The 22,591-nt window shown below is 35.3% G+C and overlaps 3 protein-coding genes across 4 annotated transcripts; 2 read left to right on the top strand and 1 right to left on the bottom strand.

Moving 5' to 3' along the window:
* The first annotated feature begins 1,109 nt into the window (after positions 1–1,109).
* LOC145594475 (RNA-dependent RNA polymerase 6-like) lies at positions 1,110–7,561 on the top strand. Its single transcript, XM_081650783.1, has 3 exons — positions 1,110–1,316; positions 3,025–5,780; positions 6,375–7,561. Exons 2-3 carry the CDS (start codon positions 3,051–3,053, stop codon positions 7,266–7,268), a joined length of 3,624 nt encoding a protein of 1,207 aa, XP_081506909.1. The 5' UTR covers positions 1,110–1,316; positions 3,025–3,050; the 3' UTR covers positions 7,269–7,561.
* A 2,833-nt stretch (positions 7,562–10,394) lies between these two features.
* On the bottom strand, positions 10,395–11,973 carry LOC145595171 (glycosyltransferase BC10-like). Its single transcript, XM_081651546.1, has one exon. It carries the CDS (start codon positions 11,925–11,927, stop codon positions 10,629–10,631), a length of 1,299 nt encoding a protein of 432 aa, XP_081507672.1. The 5' UTR covers positions 11,928–11,973; the 3' UTR covers positions 10,395–10,628.
* Positions 11,974–20,077: 8,104 nt separating this feature from the next.
* LOC145594966 (uncharacterized) lies at positions 20,078–22,219 on the top strand. Of its 2 annotated transcripts, none has more exons than XM_081651317.1 (4): positions 20,078–20,316; positions 20,446–20,560; positions 20,812–20,929; positions 21,377–22,219. In XM_081651317.1, the coding sequence occupies exons 1-4, from the start codon at positions 20,216–20,218 to the stop codon at positions 22,042–22,044; spliced, it is 1,002 nt and encodes a 333-aa protein (XP_081507443.1). In that variant the 5' UTR covers positions 20,078–20,215; the 3' UTR covers positions 22,045–22,219. The 2 variants fall into 2 exon arrangements, with proteins under 2 accessions (XP_081507443.1, XP_081507442.1); XM_081651316.1 differs by having other exon boundaries at positions 20,079–20,316; positions 21,362–22,219.
* The last annotated feature ends 372 nt before the right edge of the window (positions 22,220–22,591 follow it).

Below are 22,591 nucleotides of genomic sequence, written 5' to 3'. Positions count from 1 at the left end.
TGAGGATCTAGGAGTGGAGAGATGGATAGTCCCTCCACCCCCCCCCCCCCCCCAAAACAAAACAAAGTGATGGGGGTTTGATCCTCATTACCCCTCTCGATGGGAACCACCCCATATCTTACTGTTAAGAAAAATGTTGTAATTGACTAATAAGCCTTGAATAGAAGTATATAAAATTATAGATAGTCAAGTTAGGTTATTGGTATTAACTAGATTGCTAATTTGTTATCAACTATTAATGCAACAAACATGATTGATGAATCAAATTGGGAGCTAGTCATTTGTATATAGGGAAGCAAAAAGAACAGTGAACTAAGATAAAGGGTAGAGCAGGACAACAAGCTAGCATAATCACCATCTTAAAGGATCATGGCCAATTTGCCATGGTAGAATCTTGTTAAATGTCATTGTTGGAGTGACAATGTTAAGTTATTTATTATTTTGTACTTGTATGAGTTTTTATATACTTACACAAAAATAAAAGAGTATTTTTTTTTTTTTTGGGGGGGGGGAGGGGGGTTGAAATTATAATAATGTTATTATTTTTATGTTGATAAATGTAGTTGTATTTCACTAATTTTGAAAGCCTAGTTGTTCTTAATACATTGTAACAAATTTATTGATTGTTCCACTATAACTTTGCAACGAACATCGATTATTACTCATGCCTAAGACGAGTCTCCATTGCACAAAGATTGTGTGAGATTTTTTAGATTATTCCGCAGTATATGTAGAAGTGTTTGTATGCAATAGTTTATGGAATTAACTCTTTATTTTGTCATATTAAGCCTGATAAATTCAATTTCTATGGTAGGTTCCATACTGATTTTAAGGAGTACAAATATGTTCACCATACACCATTAAAATTTAAATTGTAGTATTTGATTGTACTATCATTTATATTAGACGTTAATCAACCCTACATGTACACTATTTATATACTCCGCACGATTTAGTTTCACGTATCATCATTCAAATTAGACGTTAATCAACCAAGTTAGTCGACATCTATGTCGGGCGGAAACCAGCGATACATTGACACACACATTGACTTGGACAGTCAATGAGTCTCCCTTTTTTTTTTTTTTTTTGAAAGAGAGTCTCCCTTTTCTAATTCTCCCTCACTCAGACACTCTCATCACACTCTCACTTGAAAACTTCCATGCGAAGGAAATGACTAAGACCAAAGTACAGTGAAACATTCTCAAATTCACAACAAAGTTTCGCCCTTTTTCGTCAATTTTCCTTCTCCATTTTCTCTCCTCAATGAAACCCTATTTCTCAAGCATTGTACTTTGATCAACTCTAATTACCAGGTGAATTTGTCTTTCAATTTACAATCCTTACTTTTTTCTTCCTTTCTTTTTTGGTATTTTCTTGCTTTTGAATGCTTCCAATAGTCCAATTACACTTCCTTTTTAGATGATTGGAATTTTATTTTGTGGGTATGTTTTTTTTATGACCTTTATATTGTTGAATGTCCAGAATTTATGAATTTCAAACACAAATTTGTGAATTAGGTGAAAATTTTAAATTTTTGTTTTTTTTAAATTTTTTTTTTTTTGGTGTAATTATGTTTCTTTTGAGTTTTCAATTGATTTATTTCCAATTTTATGTTTGTGTGCAAGGATATTAAATACACTGTAATTGTTTTCAGTTCTTGATTATTTTTCTTGACATTGGCAAAAAAATGATGTTAATTATGTGGGTTTTAGATGTATGTATCCCAACATTAGTATGGGGTCTTATGCTTTGATTGTTGAATTGGGGCATTCTTGGTTTGATTAGTGTATTAAGCTTGCCATTTATTTATTATTTTTTTTTTTTTTTGGCGTTGCTTAATTATTCATGAATATGTTGCTTAATTGAGTCATCAGTATATATGTGTGTTTTCTATGAGGGGCTTTGTAACAGATAACATACATTGGGTGAATACGAAACTACGAAGTCTTCTTTATATGAGATAATTACTATGTTTCCTGCTTACTGATGTTATGCCTCTTGGATACTATCCTCTGCTTGGTTGTTGACTCAAATCAAATTACAGGATCGTAAATGTTTTGTGATGCCATTAGTCACATTCAGTTAAATATTTACCAATTAGCATTTTCAAGTGGAGTTATTATGTATGCTTTGAGATAGTTGTCTATCAAGCATTTTATTTATTGAATTTATTTCAGTTAATATAGGTTGACTGATGTAGTCCTTGTTTTCAAATGTAGAAGACCAGTGAATATTGATATGATATGTTGTTAGTGAGCTATTAAGGTGAATATTGTTGCAGCTTCTCTTTCTGACGACCATATTGAATTCTTAGTAGTCTCTAGCACTCATTAGCAATTTAAGTTTCTTTGGCACTGTATTGGTGTCATTTCCTTTCCCCTTATATGTTAACTTGAGCAACAAGATGTCGTTGGATAGAAAAACATTTTTACTCGTTTATTGCTGTTCAGGATCTTGTACTAGCCGTGCTTTAGAAGTGTTTCTTCTTGCTAAGATTTTGATAAAGTTTGGATGTATTACTTCTTTTGTGCTTGGTGAGTAACTGCACATAACATATAAAACACTTTATTACACTTGATTAACGTCTCAACTCCTTCCAAACTGAGAAAGGCCATCTTGTGGCGCGTGTATAATGTTGGCTATGGGTTCTGGTGGAATATGTTATCTTTTGCTAAATTTGTGAAAGCATTATGCAAATAGGCTCTTGAACATGATTTATGTGAAAAGCTTTTAATCAATAATATAATTATTGAGGTTTAAAATACTCTGCAGTTGTTATTGTAGAAATGTTATGCCCTAGGCTTGAATGTAGTACCTGCAGTTATGGTACTATTTATGCTCTAAGATTTGTGGGTAAAGTACATGCCAAGGTGAAGCTTTTGGAGTTTTGGTGTTTGTAGATGCAAATTTCATGTGCTATTTAATAAAATAACTTTCCTGTTTGGTGGATGTATCTATCATTCTATCTTATTATTATAAAAATGGATATACATTGATTTGGTTTCTTTTGAGTTACTGCAGGGTAAAAAGTCTGTTATTCGGGTAAAATGGGATCAGAAAATACTGAAAAAGGTTCAGTGGTTACTCAACTCAGTTTTGGTGGGTTTGATAATGACATCACCGCCAAAATGTTTGCGGATTACATTGAGAATGAAATGGGGATACAGGTTTGGAGGTGCAGATTGAAGAAATCTTGGACTCCTCCAGAGTCATATCCAGACTTCCAAATTCAAAGTATTGAAGATTTGGTTAACACTGATGATTATGAGAAGGTGGAGCCCCATGCTTTTGTTCATTTCGCTTCCCCTGAATCAGTACGCTATATTTTGGATGTTGCGGGAGGAAATGGTCTTATTTTGTACGGGAAAGTGCTCAAAGTTACATTAGGTCCTATGAATCCCTTTCGTATTAATCAGATGAGGAGAACGACTACTCCATTTAAGCTGACAGATGTTCGTGTTGATATTGGGACTCTTGTTAGTCGGGATGAGATGATTGTTGGCTGGAAAGGACCTTCTGCTGGGGTAGATTTCCTTGTCGATCCTTTTGATGCAACCTGCAGGCTCAACTTCACAAAAAAGACAGTTTTCGCATTCAAAGACGAAAGAAAGAATGCTGTTATTAATTGTGATTTCAAAGTTGAATTTTTGGCCAGGGAGATTAATGAGATTAAACGATATACAGATCGTTCAGGACTGATTATCTTTTTTCAGCTTTCTTCTTCTCCCTTGCTCTTCTACCGTACTGCTGATGATGATATCTTTGAGTCTGTTCCATTTAGCTTGTTAGATGATGATGATCCTTGGATAAGGACTACAGATTTCACGCCCAGTGGGGTTTTTGGTAGGTGTAATTCATACCGGATTTCAGTTCCACCCCGTAATGGTCGGAAGTTAGAGAGGGCTATAAATTATCTTATAGAACGACGGGTCCCAGTTGAGCATCTGAGACTGCCACTTAGGGTCAGGGATGAACCTGGTTTTGGTGTGCAGATATCCGATCCCTTTTTCTGTGTCCAGCGTGAAGAAGGTGTACCATTTGATGTAACCTTTATGCTGAATGCTACTGTGCATAAAGGAATCATAAATCAGCACCAGTTAACGGGGAAATTATTCGATTTGCTTAAAACTCAATCAGCAGAGGTCAACTTGGCTGCTTTAAGGCACATCTGTTCTTACAAGCGTCCTGTATTTGATGCTTGTAGAAGACTGAAACTAGTATACGATTGGTTGCTTAAAAATCCTAGGCTGTTGAGGGACTCTACAAAATTGACTGACATTGTAGAAGTTAGGAGGCTGATCATAACCCCGACTAAGGCCTATTGTCTTCCACCTGATGTAGAACTTTCCAATCGAGTTCTTAGGCATTACAAAGATGTATCTGATCGCTTTTTAAGAGTAACCTTCATGGATGAAGGAATGAGAATGTTGAATGCCAATGTCCTTTCCTACTATGCTCCACCTATTGTGAAGATGATTACATCGAATACATATCCTCAAAGGACATCAATTTTCAAGAGGGTGAACATATTGTTAAAAAACGGATTTTACCTGTGTGGGAGGATGTACACCTTCTTAGCATTTTCTTCAAACCAGTTGAGGGATCGTTCTGCTTGGTTCTTTGCTGAAGACAAGAGGGACAAGAGGCTGACAGTGAATAGCATAAGGAACTGGATGGGAAAGTTCACCAACAGGAATGTTGCCAAATGTGCTGCAAGAATGGGGCAATGTTTCTCTTCCACCTACGCGACTGTTGAAATTTCATCAGATCAAGTTGACTCAGAGCTTCCAGATATCGAAAGGAATGGCTATGTTTTCTCTGATGGAATTGGGATCATATCACCAGATCTTGCCATGGAGATTGCAGAAAAACTGCAACTAAAAGACAATCCACCTTGTGCATATCAGATCCGGTTTGGAGGTTGCAAAGGTGTTGTGGCATGCTGGCCGCCAAAGGATGACAAGATCAAAATTTATCTTCGTCCAAGTATGAATAAGTTTCAATCGAGGCACACAGTTGTTGAAGTCTGTTCATGGACAAGATTTCAACCAGGGTTTTTGAACCGACAAATAGTGACCTTGCTTTCAGCACTTGAGGTTCCTGATGAAGTGTTTTGGAGAATGCAGGAAACAATGATTGCAAAACTCAATCAGATGCTAGTGAATACTGATGTGGCTTTTGATGTTCTAACAGCTTCATGTGCCGAGCAAGGTAATACAGCAGCCATAATGTTAAGTGCTGGTTTTAAGCCACAAACGGAGCCTCATCTACGGGGCATGTTGTCTTGCATTAGGGCAGCGCAGCTTGGGGACCTCAGAGAAAAGGCCAGAATATTTGTTCAGTTGGGTAGATGGTTGATGGGCTGTCTAGATGAAGTTGGTGTACTTGAACAAGGTCAATGCTTTGTACAGGTGTCAAACCCTTCGCTGGAAAATTGCTTCTCTAAACATGGTTCAAGGTTTTCAGAAGTGAAAAAGAATTTACAGATTATTAAGGGCTTGGTCATTGTTGCCAAAAATCCTTGTCTTCATCCAGGAGATATAAGGATTCTTGAGGCTGTAGATTGCCCAGATTTGCATCATCTTTTTGATTGTCTTGTCTTTCCTCAAAAGGGGGAGAGACCACATACAAATGAAGCGTCAGGCAGTGATTTGGATGGGGATCTATACTTTGTTTCTTGGGATGAGAATCTTATCCCACCTAGTAAGCGAAGCTGGATACCTATGGAGTATACACCTGCTGTGGTAAGGGAATTGCCTCGTCCAGTGAACCATCTGGTAATTATCTGCTCTTTTGTCTACTGCTTCATCTTTTGGTATGGTTAGAAGATGTCTGCATGAATAACCCAAAAAATTGTTAGCATTTCGTGATTAGTAGCTGTTTTTTGTAACATAAAAGTGTTATGTGTCTCCTTGTTTTAGCTAAAAAGCAAGATGCCATTACTTGTTTTAGCTAAAAAGCAAGATGCCATTATTTTATCCTTAAAAAACTATTCTTGGTAGAAGTACTAAATCCTGCTGATGGAACTGGTTTGGGTTGGATTTGGTACTTGCTCCTATTTTCTATTAAGTCCCACCTTCCTTTTTAGACTCACTGAATTCTTGTTTCCAGGAAATAAGATCAGAATACATTTAAAAATTTTAAAGCATTATCAATGACATTGTTACTTATATTGAAGCATGCAACAGCACAGTATAATGAAGTCCTCGAGTTTAGTGGTGCTTGGCGGATAACAATTTTGATCATTACTCATCTTTGTGGCACTTACTGGTTCTGATTTTAGCCAAGATAACTTGTTTTGCGTACTTATATTTGGTTTCTCTGTTATTTTTTTCTTTTTTCTTTTTTCTTTTTTTTTCCTCTCTCTGCAGGACATAATAGAATTCTTCACAAGGAACATGGTTAATGAGAACTTGGGAACAATTTGCAATGCCCATGTAGTACATGCTGACCTTACTCCATATGGAGCATTAGATGAAAAGTGTCTCACATTAGCAGAACTCGCTGCATTGGCTGTGGATTTTCCGAAAACAGGCAAGGTGGTAACCATGCCTAACGAACTGAAACCCAAAATGTACCCCGATTTTATGGGAAAGCCAGAGTCACAATCATACAAGTCTGACAAGATCCTTGGAAGATTGTACAGGAGAATTTTAGATGCTTATGATGAAGACAGTTATCTATCTCCTGAATTAAACGTCAGTCCTAAGGATATTACTTACGACACAGATCTGGAGGTTCCAGGTTCAGACAATTTCACAAACGAGGCATGGGGTCTCAAGTGCTCGTATGTAGGACAGCTTTGTGGCCTGCTAGAACAGTATAAAGTCAGCAATGAAGAGGAGATTGTAACCGGACATGTATGGTCCATGCCCAGATCCAGCAGTAAGAAGCAAGGAGAGCTCAAGGAAAAGCTCAAGCATGCTTACAGTTGTCTAAAGAGAGAGTTTAGGCAACATTTTGATAAACTTGGGGCTGATTTTGAGCACCTAGGTGATGAGGAGAAGAACTCAATTTATGAGAAGAAGGCTTCAGCGTGGTATCAGGTGACTTATCATTCAGAATGGGTGAAAAAGTCAATGGAGGTGCTAGGCCCTGATGACGAAGAACAGGTGAATGTTATTCTGAGTTTTGCCTGGGTCCCCGCTGATTACCTTGCTCGTATCAAGGTGAGGAGTGGAAGAGAAAAGGGAACTATGGTTGCGACGGAGAAGCCAATCAATTCTTTGGCAAATTACCTCGCAAAGTGCATGCAGATGTCCTGAATTCTCATTTCTGTTGATGTACATTGGCTGCACGGCCACTCTGCCATTAGTGTAAGTTTCTTATTGACGTTCACTGCATTTCTTGATGTTTTTGCAGCTTGTCCTGTTGATGTACTCTATGCTGTAGCTTCCATGTTCAATCTTTTGGTACTGTTTAGGGTCTTTTTAAGATAGATTTGTCTGTGTGCTCTTTGTTAATGGTAATTTCTATATAACCTATGTAGCTCAGAAGCTTGGTGATTGGATATATAACTAAATGTTCAGACTATTTCTCTTATAATAGAATATGTACTGCAGGAAATCATGTTATATTGAAAAGTGATCCAGTATCAGATTGGACTATCTGTTATACCTTATTAGATGCATTTATAGATTGTTTGAATGGCTATTTCTTTCACTTTCATAGTTTGTTATGCTCTAGTGTACAAGCAAAACAATTACAGCGTACATTAGTAGTTAGTTACCTTTCAAATAGGGGCTGTAATACTAAACTTAGTAAAATCGTTGCAAATAATGAAATGGCTGGGTACTTGACACTGAAACTGATTCCTGCACTATCCTGGTGTGGTTCAGTGGTTCTCATTTACAGGAATCGGCTACAACCACCACCACCACCACCACTCAACTATTATAGTGGTCCGAAGTTCTTTAATTATGCCTGATATTCAAAAGAGACAAGGCAGATGGACTTCTATTGAAATGTCTTTGTAAGAATTGTAACTAATCTTAAATATTTTACTGACACATTGAAGACACTGCCTTTAAAGTTTGAATTTACCTGGTGCACATTTTGCACTCCTTTACCATTGATTTTACATTTTTTTTACTTGACATAGCGTCTCTATATATTACTCCGTTGGACTTAACACTACGTCTCTATATATTACTCCGTTGGACTTAACATTGCGTCTCTATATATTACTCCGTTGGACATAACATCGCGTCTCTATATATTACTCCGTTGGACATAACATCGCGTCTCTATATATTACTCCGTTGGACATAACATCGCGTCTCTATACTATTACTCTAAACTCTATACTTATCTATTAAAAATAAAACTTTCAAGCTTTTTAATAATGATAATAATTTTTTTTTTTTTTAAAAAAGAAAACAAAACAAAATCAAAGGCTGATAATAGAGAATTTCAAAAGGATAAACTACTATAAATAGAAAAAAAAAAAAAAAAAACCAACCCTTTTGACTTTTTCTTTCATTACTTTATATAAATCCACAATTGCATATCTTTACCATATACTCGTAATTAAATTGACAGAATTCGATCTCTTCCCTAATTTTTTAGTTTCTGTTGCGGAAAACCCTAGATTATGATTATGGATGCACAGATTATGAAGAGAAATGAGTCATTAGCAACATCAATTGAAGATTTAGGTGATGAATTATTGAGTGAGATATTTACCAGGCTTACCTGCCATGAAAGTGTGATTAATTGCAAGTTAGTATCGAAACGTTGGTTGTTTATACTCCGTAACCCTAAATTTGTGGTTGAATTCCTGAATCACGCAAAAAAGGGGCAACTACCTTGGGCCTTTTTGTGTACTATGAATATGAATATGAATAGGACGAATAATGAAGATGAAGATGAAGATGATGATAAGTATGAAATCCCAAATCATAAGGTATTCAATTCTCCTAAATTTACCCTGAATTTCCTGCCGTTTCCGTTTAAAGTTGCTAACACCTTCAAGGATTTAATATTGTGCACGAATACAAGTCCTGGGATCAGTAATTTGCATTATTATTATACCATCTGTAATCCTGTAACCAAGCAATGGCTTGCTCTTCCTCCGACTCCTACTCTGAGCTCCCCAATTGATCAACGGGGGTCGTCTTCGTGGGCGTGTTTGACATGTGAAGACCCTTATTATAATGTCAATATAGATCGACTTGATTACAGGTTTCGAGTTGTGGCAATCCATCCTACCCCCGTAGGGCGCCACTTAGTTAACCATCCCTCTAAAGCTTTCAGTTTTATGGTCTTTTGCTCCGAGAGTTTTGAATGGAAAACGATTAATGTGTCGGTGGCGATGAGGCCGTCATCAATAAAATGGTGTCCGGGTGTACTCAGAGCACCTTTTCTTGGGGTGCTTTGTAATGGGATGGTTTGTGTTCGCCATCATCCTTATTTCGGAATGTTTAACCCATTCGATGTTACTCCTCGTACTCTGAATGACTCTACTCTTAGATCCAGGATGCTACGAACATATTATGATACTCAAGGAAGAGTCTATGAATGCGGAGGAACCAAATTGGTTGTAATGGCCAACACTTGTTTTTCCTCTAAACCTGGACCGCCTCCATTGACATTCACAATCAGGAGTGCCGAGTTAGATCTTAAGGATATCAATTCAGTGCCGATACTTTGGCATTACAATTTCAGAGGTTTGTGCACTAGTGCATCAATGCCACTGCCCACTTTTTTGCGTCACATTATTGGTATACACCCGACTAACAAGCACTTGCTTTATGTATTTACTACTCGTGATGAGCTCGTTCTGTGTGATATGCGCTCTAAATCCTTGAAGGTTTTGGGTACATTGCATCCAGATCGTGTCAAGTCCACTGCCAGGTTTCAGCTCCAATCCTGGCCTACGCCACTTCCACTTCCGCCCATTCAATGATCTATGTTTGATATATATATATATATATATATATATATATACTATTTCCGTTACATATTATTTGCAACAATTAGACATTTTCCCTCTCTAGTTTATGTCAAATCGTTGCAAATAATATGTAACAGAGGTAGTATGTCTTTTTTACGCAAATAAGCTTTAGAGGCTTAGTTTCATATTTGTTATTCTTGATTTAAGTGATGTTACAATTTGAGTTTGTTTCTCCTTGAGTTTAGTTCAATTCTTGTGCACACTAATCTTGCATATGTTTAGGCGCAAATGTATTACTTATGACGCAGACTACTCATACCTTACGACGCAAATTTGCAAATTGGAACCAATTAATTATATTGAACAGATAATACTATGCACTTATAACATGAGTGTTTAAGGGATAAAAAGGTGTGCTTTGCTAAGCAAATCTTAATTAGTGTATTAGGGCTGGGCTCCATATAACTCACATCCAAGGTCCATTCATCTTCACTTTCTACATCAAAGACCCACTATTGGCACTATATTAAATCAAAGCCCAATGTTACAAAAATTCAAAAAGATAAAATTACTATAAATAGAAATTTAAAACAACCCTTTTGCCTTTTTTCTTTCACTACTTTATACGAAGTATAAATTCACACTTGCAAGTTGCAACTTTACCAAAATAATAAAATCAAAATATAATTAAATCACACTATTTTTTACATTTTTTTTTTAATTGGACAACCTAATCTTTGAATAGGAAATCCTTAGCTATTCTCAACAGTGGTTCTACACAATTTGGAGCAAACTTTCTAGCAAACAAAAACGGGTCCCACCTGTGACTCACTGACAAATCAGAGCCGTTGATCTTTAAACTCCCATATCTTGGTCTACCTTCTCTCAACCATCGGATCAACCCCGGGTCCACTTCCGTCGCATTGTAAGTCCGCGGGTGACCGTCGTGCCGTCCTAGCCAGTTCACGTTAGTAAGTGTGGCGGGGACCACATTTTGAGGGTCCACCATAGATAGCAATGTTGGGAAGTAATTCTCTTCAGGGTAGCACGTGCCAAGCGTCACGCATGGGAGCCTAAACTTCCGCCATAACTTCACATCTTCCACCACCACGCGCGCGTGGTGGCGCGTGAGTGACCAAAATTGGGACCCTATCCGGAAATCATGGAAACTTACCTCGGGGAGCATTGCGGACTCCCCACGCGCCGTCCATCTCCCCCATGCTGTTGTTTCATTGCTTAAAATCTCGATGAAGCTCTTGTTTGATGACACGAGTGTGGTGTATGTGAAGTTGAATGAGTGGATGGGAATGCACGCGCCTGAGAGGAGGATGAACATGTAGTTATCAGGGTCGTCGAGAAGCGCGTGGCCTAGCAATCTACGCGCTGCTGTAATTAGTGTTGGAGTGTTCCGGCGCGTGGGCTTGGATGAGGGTATCACGCGCCCTGAGAAGACCCCGGAAAATGGAGGGTCGTATGGGGAGTTTGGGTCCGCGTGTATGTATATGTTGTACTTACTATTATTAGTACTCCCTGCGCCACTCTGGTTAAAGTATAACTCCCAGAGTGGCGCAAATGGGAGTGGACTGACAGTCAAAAATAGAAATGCCACTTTTTTTAGGTGGCCTCTGGTCAGGTTTGGGTTGACCTGTGATGCTTGTTTAAGGAGGTCCACATCCTCCTTGTCATCCTCGGGAAGCGGTGGTGGTGGCGGTGGCGGTGGCAGTTGCTTAATAATAAGTGGTTTAGAAATGGTTTTATTTGTAGGAGGTGTAGTGTTTTCTTTTTTTGTTGGGATTCTTGGGGTGTTAATGGGCTTAGGTGGTGGTGGTGGCGGGGGAGGTGGTGATATTGGTGGTGGAGGAGGGGGTGATAACGGTGGTGGAAGCGGCGGTGGCGAAGGTGTTACAAGGTTGTAACTAACAATATTAGTAACAATGGAGGAAGGATTGGAGGAAATGGTAAAGACAAGGGCAAGAGGGAAGCAAAGGAGGACGGCACAAAAGAGAGAAAGGGGGTTAGGGGAAAGCATTTCCCTTCCCTTCACTAGCTACCATAATCATGTTAACTCACCATACTTGTTTGAGAATAACTAAAGATTGTTACAATATAAAAGCAAGAATTAATAATAATATAACTTGAAAGTTAGTATAAAGTGATTAAAAAATACATTCTCTAATGCATTATTCTATAAATTGTATTCTTCTAGAATTATACATGTTCTAAAAATAGATTTTTTTTAGAATCTTATAACTCATCGGTCCATTTTTATATTAGAAGACAAATTGGGATTAGGAGGGTTATTAAGCAATAATAATTACTCCAAATAAGGTTTTTGTTTGCTAAGCCAACTAACCTTAAATTTGCATGAATTTATGGCCGTGTGATGCATGTATGATCACGCTTAGAGGTTACTTCTCTACCGTGGATGGGGAAAAGCTGGGACACGTGGCTTCCATGCACAAAATCATACAATTTTGGCTGGTATGATGCTGATCACGTGAGGGGTCACGTTGTCTATGTTAACTTAAGGTTTATGAAATGCATGATTTTAATATTTGTGTTATAGACTATGATATGATGTACTATGATTCTTGTAAATTGTTAAACTAATTACTTGAAATTGGAGCAAAGACAAGGTGACAAGCTTTGCGGCTTCCTCAATTCTCTCATTTTGTCTTGATTTAAAGTAATCAAGTCTTTAATTTTCCCCCTAATTTCATGCATGCATTTTCATACTAAAGTTATGTTTAAAATCATTGTTTTTATGTTTAGGATGTGTTATCTTCATTTTGTTAAGTTCACATCTACGTTAAATGGTTTATGTTGTTCTCGTGATTCGTCTTCGTCAAACATGATGTGAAAATTTGTGCCTTACTTAACCGTCCTATCTTATATATCAAGTCTCTATATTTTTTATGCTTTTGCCTGTAATTTTGATTTAATAATTAAATATCAAATATTAGTCGTCAAACTTATGCGTTAACATATGTGGTAAAAGAAATGTGTCAATTAAAATAGAACAAATTAATAAATATGAATAATTATACTTCACATGAAACTAAAAACGTGTATGATATATATTACATAGATAAAGGTCGACAAACTTGAAATAATAGAAATTACAAGTACAAATTGGTGAATTACCAAAGTAACACTTTTTTGGCATGTTAATTTTTACATTTAGTATGACATTATGGAGAGAAAAACAAGGACACTTGACTTGATTTATATGACTCATAATCTAGTACTCAGAACTACTAATAAAATGTAAAAGTTAAAACAATGAGTGTGGCTTTGTTTGGTATTGTCTAGGAAATTGGAATTAGGAATGAGTAATCTTCAAGGTTCACATTCCACTATAAATTTATGGGTTGACATTTTACATTGATTGCATTGAAGGTGTAAAAAAATTAAAAATTTTGGAGTTTTAATCGTTGAGAGTTTTGGGCTAGCCCACACAAGTATTGTGGACTTTTCATGCTATGCTTTATGTAAAATGGGCCGGTTAAGTTCAGAACTAGTACTATACGTGGCAATAAATTTCTAACCCAATGTTTCCATTGCAATCCAATCAAACATATAGTGTGCGCCAAAAATATACCTCTTTACAAGTTTTTCGAATCAAGTTTCATTTTCATAATTGGCTTTTTAAGGTGGGAATTCTCTAATCTTTCTTGCTAATTGCAAAGGATATTAGTTTAATAAGATTACTTTTCTTCACTTGCCTAAAAAATTAACATATAAATGTATAATGATCATATATTATAATTGTTTCAATCAAGTATTGGTCATAATTGAAGTTATGATTCAACTTTCGGTAATTTTTCATACAAGAATAGTGATATGGAGTAATAACTTTAAAATATACAACAAAAAAGCAATATGAATCCAAAAGTTCATAAAAATTACCATTCGGTATCACTTAAAGTTTGGATTATTTTTCACCAATTTTCCCATAATCTATCCCGATCTAAAAAATTCTTAAAAAAAAATAGGCTGAATAGACAAAACCTACTAGTACAAGTGCCAAGTTGCTAGTCCTTTTCTGTTTTACAAACTTGATCGTGTCAAAGTGGTAATGGACCAATACATAATCATCCTATGCAAAGTACAAATAAAACTGTTAAAAGTAGAGCAAACTTTACTAAGGTGACAAATAATTTACCCAAGGAGTAGAGATTGTCACACCCTTTTGTGTCTATGTACTTTACAAAGCGTGGGGGGACTACTTATGAATATTGAAGATATTGCTTCAGTATTTCAGTCCATGTTTTTTGGTCTTTTTATGACATCATGTATTGTGACCTTTGCTAGGGAGGCCCCTTCCTAAACTTATGTCATATATATGAGCATAATTGTATGTATGGCAAGGGGTGATGGATTGATTTTCAAATTTGGACTATTTGAATATGATATGAATGAGTGTTTTTTATGTTGTATGATTTGTGTAGTGGTCCTTGATGACTATAGGATAATCTTTGTTGCAAAAGTGAAATCTTGATGAAACAGAATTTCATCAAATACACGGTCGACAACACTATTTTTACACAAAAAAGAAATAGATTCTAAATAAGTTTGTGGATGACAAATTAAAATAAAATGTCAGGTGAAGACATAATTGAGTAGTGCAATATAATATATGATTTGAGTCCGAGACTTGAAAAAAAAAACCCCAATGAATAACTCTAAGCTAACAACGAAGTCTTTAAGATTCGTTTATGACTACAAATATGCAAATTTAAAACTAAATTTCTTATTTTAATCCAATTTAATCCTCAGTTAACGTTCTTAAACATATGTTGTCTATGAATCAAATATTAAAAAGCTTCAAAATTCAAGTTTTTTTCATTTTCTTTTTCTATTTTCAGTGGAGTTTAACTAAATTACATCTCATAATTCAATGTATGAATGTTTTCTCTTGTGGGTTTTTGTTTATCACTTCCTTAGTTTCTTTATAAATGCAACATTTCCCTTTTTTAAAAATTCTTATTGTGTGAAAATTATGTTACCATATCTTCAACTTTGTTTCAATAGATGTTAGGACCAACACACATACACCTACTCATTTACATTCTCTCTATCAAACATTCAAACTAATCACACGGGTAAATGTGTAAACTAGCAGTTTTTCTCTTCTTCATCCTGGTTTATGTGTCATTTCTAACTCTTTTAGATAACAGAGAAAGTATATATTCACGTATAAAAAAAATGCCTTTTTTCTTTTAAAGAAGATGGACCTCTCTCAATCAAATCTTGCAAAAATTCAAATCTTTCGCCACTATTATTTTCAGTGGGGTCGTTTTTATCAAAGTACTAACTTGGTTTTATTGAAGTTACGGGTGTAAATGAGCCGAGCCGAGTACTACCTTGTTCATGTTCAAGTTCAATTAACTTAGGAGAGTCCGAGCACGATCCCGAGCTTTCAAGCGAGCTCAAAAATCTGTTCAAGCTCGGCTTATTTAATACACTATATGTTCGCGAACGGTTCGTGAATAGCTCATTTATTAAACGAGTTTATAAATGAGCGTTTCATGCATGATTTTTGTAATAAACGAGCTTTGTACTTTGACATTTGAAAATCTCAAAAAATAGCATAATAATTAAATCCTAATTGTAAACCTAAGAATTAAATCTTAATTATTAAAAAACTTAAGAATTAAATTAACAATTGTGAATAAATCAATAATTCATGAATATAAATAAACGAGTAATTCACAAACATAGATAAACGAGCTGTTCATGAACTTATCTGAACGAGCATATCTATGTTCGTGTTCAAGCTCATTTATTAAACGAGCTTCAAAATTTGTTCAAGCTCGGCTCATTTATCAAATAAACGGACATGACCGAGCTTCAATCGAGCTTGAACCCGAGTAGTTTATTGTTCGGCTTGGTTCATTTACACCCCTAATTGAAGTCACACCAAATAGGCTAATATACAATTATTTGGCACAAAGTTTCACTTTCTTCATTAGTGGTAGAAACCAGCGATCAATTTTAAAGCAATCATATCAATTCCCATGAATTTCACCACAAAGAGTACATTAAGGATGACCAAAAACTTTTATTCCATTCAATATTTTTGTTCTTCTTATTTTGACTCGCTTGACCTCATAAAGTATTCAAATTAAATAATTAAAGAAAAGAACAAAAAGGATTGGAAGATGCAATTCAAAACATATCAAATTAATACACATTCACTCGACTTCTTATCTCCCATGAGGACTTGAAGGTTAAAAACATACACATGTTACCAACTTACCACTCGTACAACATAACCAGAAGTATAATACTATGAATCTTAAAGAGTTGGACCAAATTGATTCAGATAATAAATTGGTTTCATTATTAAATAATGTCCTTTCTTTTAAATCTAGGTCATCCTACTAAAAAAAAAAAAACAACTTTTGACATTCATTAAATTGAGCCTAGGACTCAACTACTACTGAGCTAGTTGACTAATAATTTGATATAAAGTGATAATACATAACTACTCCGTATATGAAAAAATAATCATCAAAGAAATAGCAAAAAGTGCCCTAATTTGATCCAATACATAAGCTAATGTAAAAGTATGATTAATTGTATCTTAAATTTTAAAGTATAAATTATAATTTCGAAAATGATACATAGAAACAATTCAATAACAACATCATTACATTTTTTTCTTATTTAAATCACTAGTATTAGTCAAACTGGATTATGTAAATAAAGCAAAAAGTCAACCCGAGACACCTAATAAAAAGGAAGAGATTATTTGTGAGTAGTAAATGATAAGAACCTTAGGCTGGGGTTAGCTCCTACAAAGAAGGCCCGAGTGCCAGTAAACCGACAATGACAAGAGCAAAGAAATGGGCGGTCCACCATTCCAAAATATGGGTTTTATTTGAGAAAGTCGGGTCTCGGGTGGGTCTAAACTGCCCTTGGGTTTGGGGGAAGCAGGCATGTGGCTTTGTGGGGGACACACCCTACCCTCCCAGTCAATTACTCCTTATTCTTCTTCTTACTTTGAATTATTGACAAGTGAATGTACATAAAATTAAAGTTTGAAATTTTTTGGACCTCTCAATATTATAAATTCTTGGCTTGATACATCCCTCTCCTTTTCTTTTTATCATGTCACTATTACTTTTTCCCTTTCACTATATATATTTAGATTGGTACTATACACATCAGTCTGAATCGGACTAACGTCTCTCAGAATGACAGTCCCTTATAAGTCCTAATATCTTATACACATGTGGTAGAAAACGATTCTTTAGTTTGATACAAATGTATGTAGTTAGAATGATACTTCCTCCGTTTTCTTATACTTGCAACAGTTTGACTTTTACACTATTTATGAACTCCACTTTGACTAGATTTGACGATTTATAGCTAAGAAAAAATATAGTCATGTGTGATCTTGTTAGATTCGTCTCGTTTTATACTATTTTAATATCTAACGTTTATAATTTTTACATATTGCTAATTAAAGATATAAACGATTGTAATAATGCATCGGCAAGCGTGAAAAGAGAAGTGTTGCAAGTAAAAAAAACAGAGGAAGTACAATTTTAATTTTTTTCGTTTCTTATCTCTTTCATAGCATGTGTTATTTTGAGAAACATATTTACTTAGGTTTTACGAAGTTTGACATAATCTCACACTTTTCTAATGTATTGTTACTAACTTCGTCTCAGAAGGAAGTGATTCGCTTAAAAACGGGTAATTTAAGAAAGTGATGCACTTAATTAAATAGACAAAGGGAATAAAATCGGGCTAACCCCTCTCAAAGTAGTATTTCTTTTAAGTTGTAATTTTTCACACATGTAGTAGAAAATAATTCCTTGCTACAAGTGTACAAGTGTATTTAGTTGGAAAATTGGAGTGACAACGCTCATGATTTCTTCGTTTCTAAACCCTTTCATAGCATTTTTTTTGTTATAGATTTTTCACTTTAGTGTCATGAGATTTGAGAAATTTTTACGTTTGTCTAATATGTATTTACTAAATTCGCGTCACTTTTGACATTCTGTTGCTTAAATTTATTTAGTACACAATTTGGGGTACTTGTTTGTATGTGGAGTCGTACAAATAATTGATGCAATGTAGATTTGTAAACAAAAAATTAAGAAATCATTTATTATCCTAGAATGACCAAGTAAGGGCCTGTTCTCTTGCGTTGAAATTCAATTCAGTTCAGTTCAGTTCAGCTGAGTTCAGTTCAGTTCAGTTCAGTTCAGCTCAGCTCAATTCAGTTCAGTTCAGTTCAGCTCCTAATTTCCTTCTCTTATAAAATATTCATTTCAGTTCAGTTCACTTCAGCTGAGTTCAGTTCAGTTTAGTTTAGTTTAGTTCATTTCAGCTGAGTTCAGTCAATGAGAACAGACCCTAAATCATAGTTAGGGTAGATGACAGAAGATGTACCAAAACTGTAAACATGTTTAACTTAAAAATCATGATGTTTGTTTTTCATAAAAACAAAATAAAAAAATCATGATCTTTGAGTCAATGTTTATTGATGATCAAAGGACTTAAATTTCTCTTAGCCACAAGAATGCAAATAATATCTAGTTATTAAACATGCTCAAACGATAAGCACATTAAAATTAATAATGTTATTATTGGTCATTTTTATAATATTTGACTTAGGTGCATCGTGTTGAAAATTCCCTTTTAGTTTATAATTCAATTGTTATTTATATACATAGGGTGAATGATAGGTGATAATCTCACAAAATATGCATCTATTTCTTAGAATAATGAGGGCCTGTTCTCATTGACTGAACTCAGCTGAACTGAACTGAACTGAACTCAGCTGAACTGAACTGAACTGAACTGAAATGAATATTTTATAAGAAAAGGAAATTAGGAGCTGAACTGAACTGAATTAAGCTGAACTGAACTGAACTCAGCTGAACTGAACTGAACTGAATTTCAACGTAAGAGAACAGACCCTGAGTTCAGAACTAAAAAACTGACTCATTAACAAACGAGTTTGAATCAAAGCTTGACCAAATTGATCCAAAATTGTTTAAGAGTAGCTATTTTTTCCAATCCAAATATTTATATATAGTTTATTTACTCGGTCCTTTTTACATTAGCCTTGACGAAGAGATCATCTGTTTGGGGTGATGATTGATGAAGAGAACTCCAAGTTCATGGACAGTCTAATGTGCATGGCCACTTCATAAGATTTACTTTAATATGGTGATTGTCTTTAACTTCTACCTTTTTTTGTCATGTAAATTATTGACACATTAGGTTTCCTTATTCCTTGTATCACACGTTCATACCTTTGCAATAGTATAGGGTTTCAAATCTTCTTTACTTTTGCTAAATTAAAGCAAACCATGTAAAAAGAGACCTTGCGAAGTATTGATTGTAAGGAGCATCATGAGTAAAAACATGACCACAATTCACAAGTTCAAGTTAAGGTTTAAAACATTTATGTTGAATTTCGGAAAATGACTGATGGTAATAATTACTGTACAATGGCATAAAGCTATTATAAAATGATTAAAAGTTATCCTGAGATAAAGTAGTAGCCTCCTTTACAATTAATATCCACCGCAAAAATTACTCTTAAAATTATCTTTCAAATACTCAATTCTTAAAGCACAATAAAAATCTATTATATATTAAGGGCCCGTTCTCATTGACTAATAGGCTGGACTGAACTTATTAGAGCTAAACTGAACTAAAATGAATATTTTATGAGTGAAGGAAATTAGGAGCTGGACTGAACTGAAAATAATCGTATGAGAACAGGCCTAACTTTACTCTAGACGATGTCCCCATGATTGAAATAATCCGCCTTGACGTATCAAACATTTAGATGTGTACTCACACCTTACACTCATACTCGTAATTGAGTAACATACATAATTACTTGATAAGTACGTAATTTAGGAAAAATGATTTTGACACATCCTTAATTGATATTAGCACATCTCTATATAAGAAGAGCTTAAAGAATTGTGCTCTCACATAGCGTGTGCCAAAATCAACTTATGGTGTGCTAAAATCATTTTTCTAGGATTGATAAATTCCTAACAAAGTTGGAATTTGAATTTAATTGTCACACATTTATAATAACTCAAAGGCATTGTTATTTGTGAGCACATTGTGAAACCTGCAAACTGCCCCCACATTAGCAAAGGAGTAGCAACAAGCCAACAACAAAGAGTAGAAATTTTAGCCCACAAAAACATTCACCGAAAAAAATAGAGTACTCACTCACTAACCAAACTTACTCTCCTTCTTCCCTAACTTCACCATTTCTCCTTCCTTCTCTTTCTCTCTCTACTTTCTCTCTCCTCCCCTGTTTCAAAAATGCCAAGGCCAGGTCCAAGGCCTTATGAGTGTGTTAGAAGAGCTTGGCATAGCGAAAGACACCAACCCATTAGAGGTTCCCTTATTCAAGAGATTTTCAGGTCTTTTTTCTCTCTCTAACCCCTTACTTTCTCTCTCTAAAAACTTACAAAATCCCCTGTTTTTAGTCCCCTGTTTTTAATTCCCCTGTTTCTGATATTCCCCTGTTTTTAATTTTTTGGGGTTTTCAGGATTGCAAATGAGATTCATAGTCCGTCAACAAAGAAGAAGAAAGAATGGCAAGAGAAACTCCCCATTGTTGTTCTTAAAGCTGAGGAAATTATCTACTCTAAAGCTAATTCTGAGGTTCACATTTCCTTAACCTTTCTTTAATTATTCAAATTAGTAATTTTTTTAGGTTTATAATCTCATATATGTATTCTTTAAGGCAAACTATAGCTATGACGTTAAAATTTATGTCAAAATCACGAGTCGATCGGTGTTATTAATGTAACTACTTTTGTATGTTTCACCCAATTAGGGTTATTTAATTATTTATTCTTGTTGAATTCAAACATCAATTTTTGGTTAAAATTTACAATGTGGGTTATTTTAAGGCTGAATATATGGATCCAAAAACACTGTGGGATCGAGCAAATGATGCGATTAACACCATAATCCGCCGTGAGGAGTGCTCTGAAGATACTGGGGAGTTTTTGCAGCCTTGTATTGAAGGTATTTTCTCTCTCTTATATTTTAAATTTGGTGAATATGAACAAAAGAAAGTTGAGTTCTTTGAGCATAATTGCATAATTTACGAACTGGGTGTTGATTATTTTGATGATTTTGGTATGCAATTTGAGTTAATGATTTACTTCATATCTATTTCTTGAGAAACATGGAGTAGTGATATAGACGGGATTTGATTCTAGGTTTTGGTACCAACTCTCGAGACTTTACCAACTAAGCTAGCTCGCATTAGTTTTATTGGGATGATTAGGGTTCATCTTTTTATGAAAGTGTTTATTGTAAACTTGGTGTTTTTTTAATCTGTGAAATTTTAGAAATTTTGCTTCTTTCGTTGGCTTGATGATTATAAAGGCAGAGAGGTGTATGTGCATTTTTGCTCGAATTATGCAATTAAGTATATGATTCATCTTTCTGCAGCTGCTCTTCATTTAGGTTGTTTTCCTAGAAGGGCTTCAAGGAGCCAAAGAAACAATCACCCCAGAGGTTACTTAACCGGAAATCCGGATTTATCCAATATAATTGAAGCATATCCTAAGCCGAGTTCATCCTTTGTGCCTCACTACACGAATTTTCGAGGAAAAGAGCCACAAAATCTAGTCCTTCCTGTTAAAAGTTGCTTGAACAATGAACCCTTCCTTTCTACCCAAAACTGCTTGCCTGGTCAAGTTTCATTTTCGTCACAATCATATGCTGTTTATCCATTGTATTATGGTTCCTGCTCTCGACCTATAGAACCACAACTAAAGCTTGGTGATCATTCTACTTTACGATCTGTCAGCAATGACCGCCCTGAATTTGACATGTCTCGAAACTTTTCCTTGTGTAGTGAGGATAGTACAATTAATAGGAGACACCAACCAAATATATCTATCAATCCACCTACTAATGAGTGTGATTTATCTCTTCGCTTGGGATTTTCTTCAATGCCAGAGGAGAAAAAGGCTCAAATTAATGGTTTTCAAGAGAAAGTAAGTGTTGTGGGTTCTAAGCATGAGCCTATAGAGAGATTTTCCTTGTATCATAAGAACAATGCTGTTTCTAGAGATGAGAGTTTGGATGTAAATTTGATGGTAAGGAAGTGTAAGGCAGTCGATCAATGAAGGATCCGCGTCATCCATGGGAGCCAAAGTTCTTGCCAAATTACTCTAATGAAGGAACAAGTACTACAGGTTAGTTAGTAGTTATCCCGCCTTTAGTAGATGCGTAGAGAACTTCAGGTTAGTCGGCGGAAATTTTCGTTGTTGTATATGTAAAAATGTAGTAGTTTCATATTGCGGAATGCTTTCCCATTTAGGTTGTTTCAGCTGTGTCATTTGCTAGGATGAGTCCTGAAAAACCATGAATTTTGTACATAATTGTTGTAACAAATGTGTTGATTTCAGCTGCATCACTCTTTTAGTCTTTTGATGAGTTTGAATCATTTTAATCGGCTGTCAATTCTCAAACATTGATTATTACCTCGAACTTAACTGCTGTCTATTTTTTTGGTCCATAATGTTATTCTGCAATTTGAGGAAGACTATACATTTGAGGAAGATGAAACCTAAGAAGGCGGTTGGCCCTGATGGGGTACCGATAGAGGTGTGGAGGTGTTTGGGTAAGATTGGTATTGATTGGTTAACAAACCTTTTCAACAAGATATGGACG

The sequence above is a fragment of the Chenopodium album genome, chromosome 19 (genome assembly GCF_948465745.1).
Source record: "Chenopodium album chromosome 19, dcCheAlbu1.1, whole genome shotgun sequence".
Taxonomy (NCBI): domain Eukaryota; kingdom Viridiplantae; phylum Streptophyta; class Magnoliopsida; order Caryophyllales; family Amaranthaceae; genus Chenopodium; species Chenopodium album.
Note: the sequence above shows the minus strand (reverse complement) of the source record. Positions and strands in the feature narration are given on the sequence as shown.

Bases quoted from the DNA above. Each gene is read 5' to 3' on its own strand.
- LOC145594475 (XM_081650783.1), top strand. From the start codon at position 3,051: ATGGGATCAGAAAATACTGAAAAAGGTTCAGTGGTTACTCAACTCAGT. The intron at 5,781-6,374 runs GTAATTATCTGC...CTCTCTCTGCAG, and splicing joins CTCGTCCAGTGAACCATCTG to GACATAATAGAATTCTTCAC.
- LOC145594966 (XM_081651316.1), top strand. From the start codon at position 20,216: ATGCCAAGGCCAGGTCCAAGGCCTTATGAGTGTGTTAGAAGAGCTTGG. The intron at 20,317-20,445 runs GTCTTTTTTCTC...TGGGGTTTTCAG, and splicing joins CTTATTCAAGAGATTTTCAG to GATTGCAAATGAGATTCATA. The intron at 20,930-21,361 runs GTATTTTCTCTC...ATCTTTCTGCAG, and splicing joins TTTGCAGCCTTGTATTGAAG to CTGCTCTTCATTTAGGTTGT.
- LOC145595171 (XM_081651546.1), bottom strand. From the start codon at position 11,927: ATGCTTTCCCCTAACCCCCTTTCTCTCTTTTGTGCCGTCCTCCTTTGC.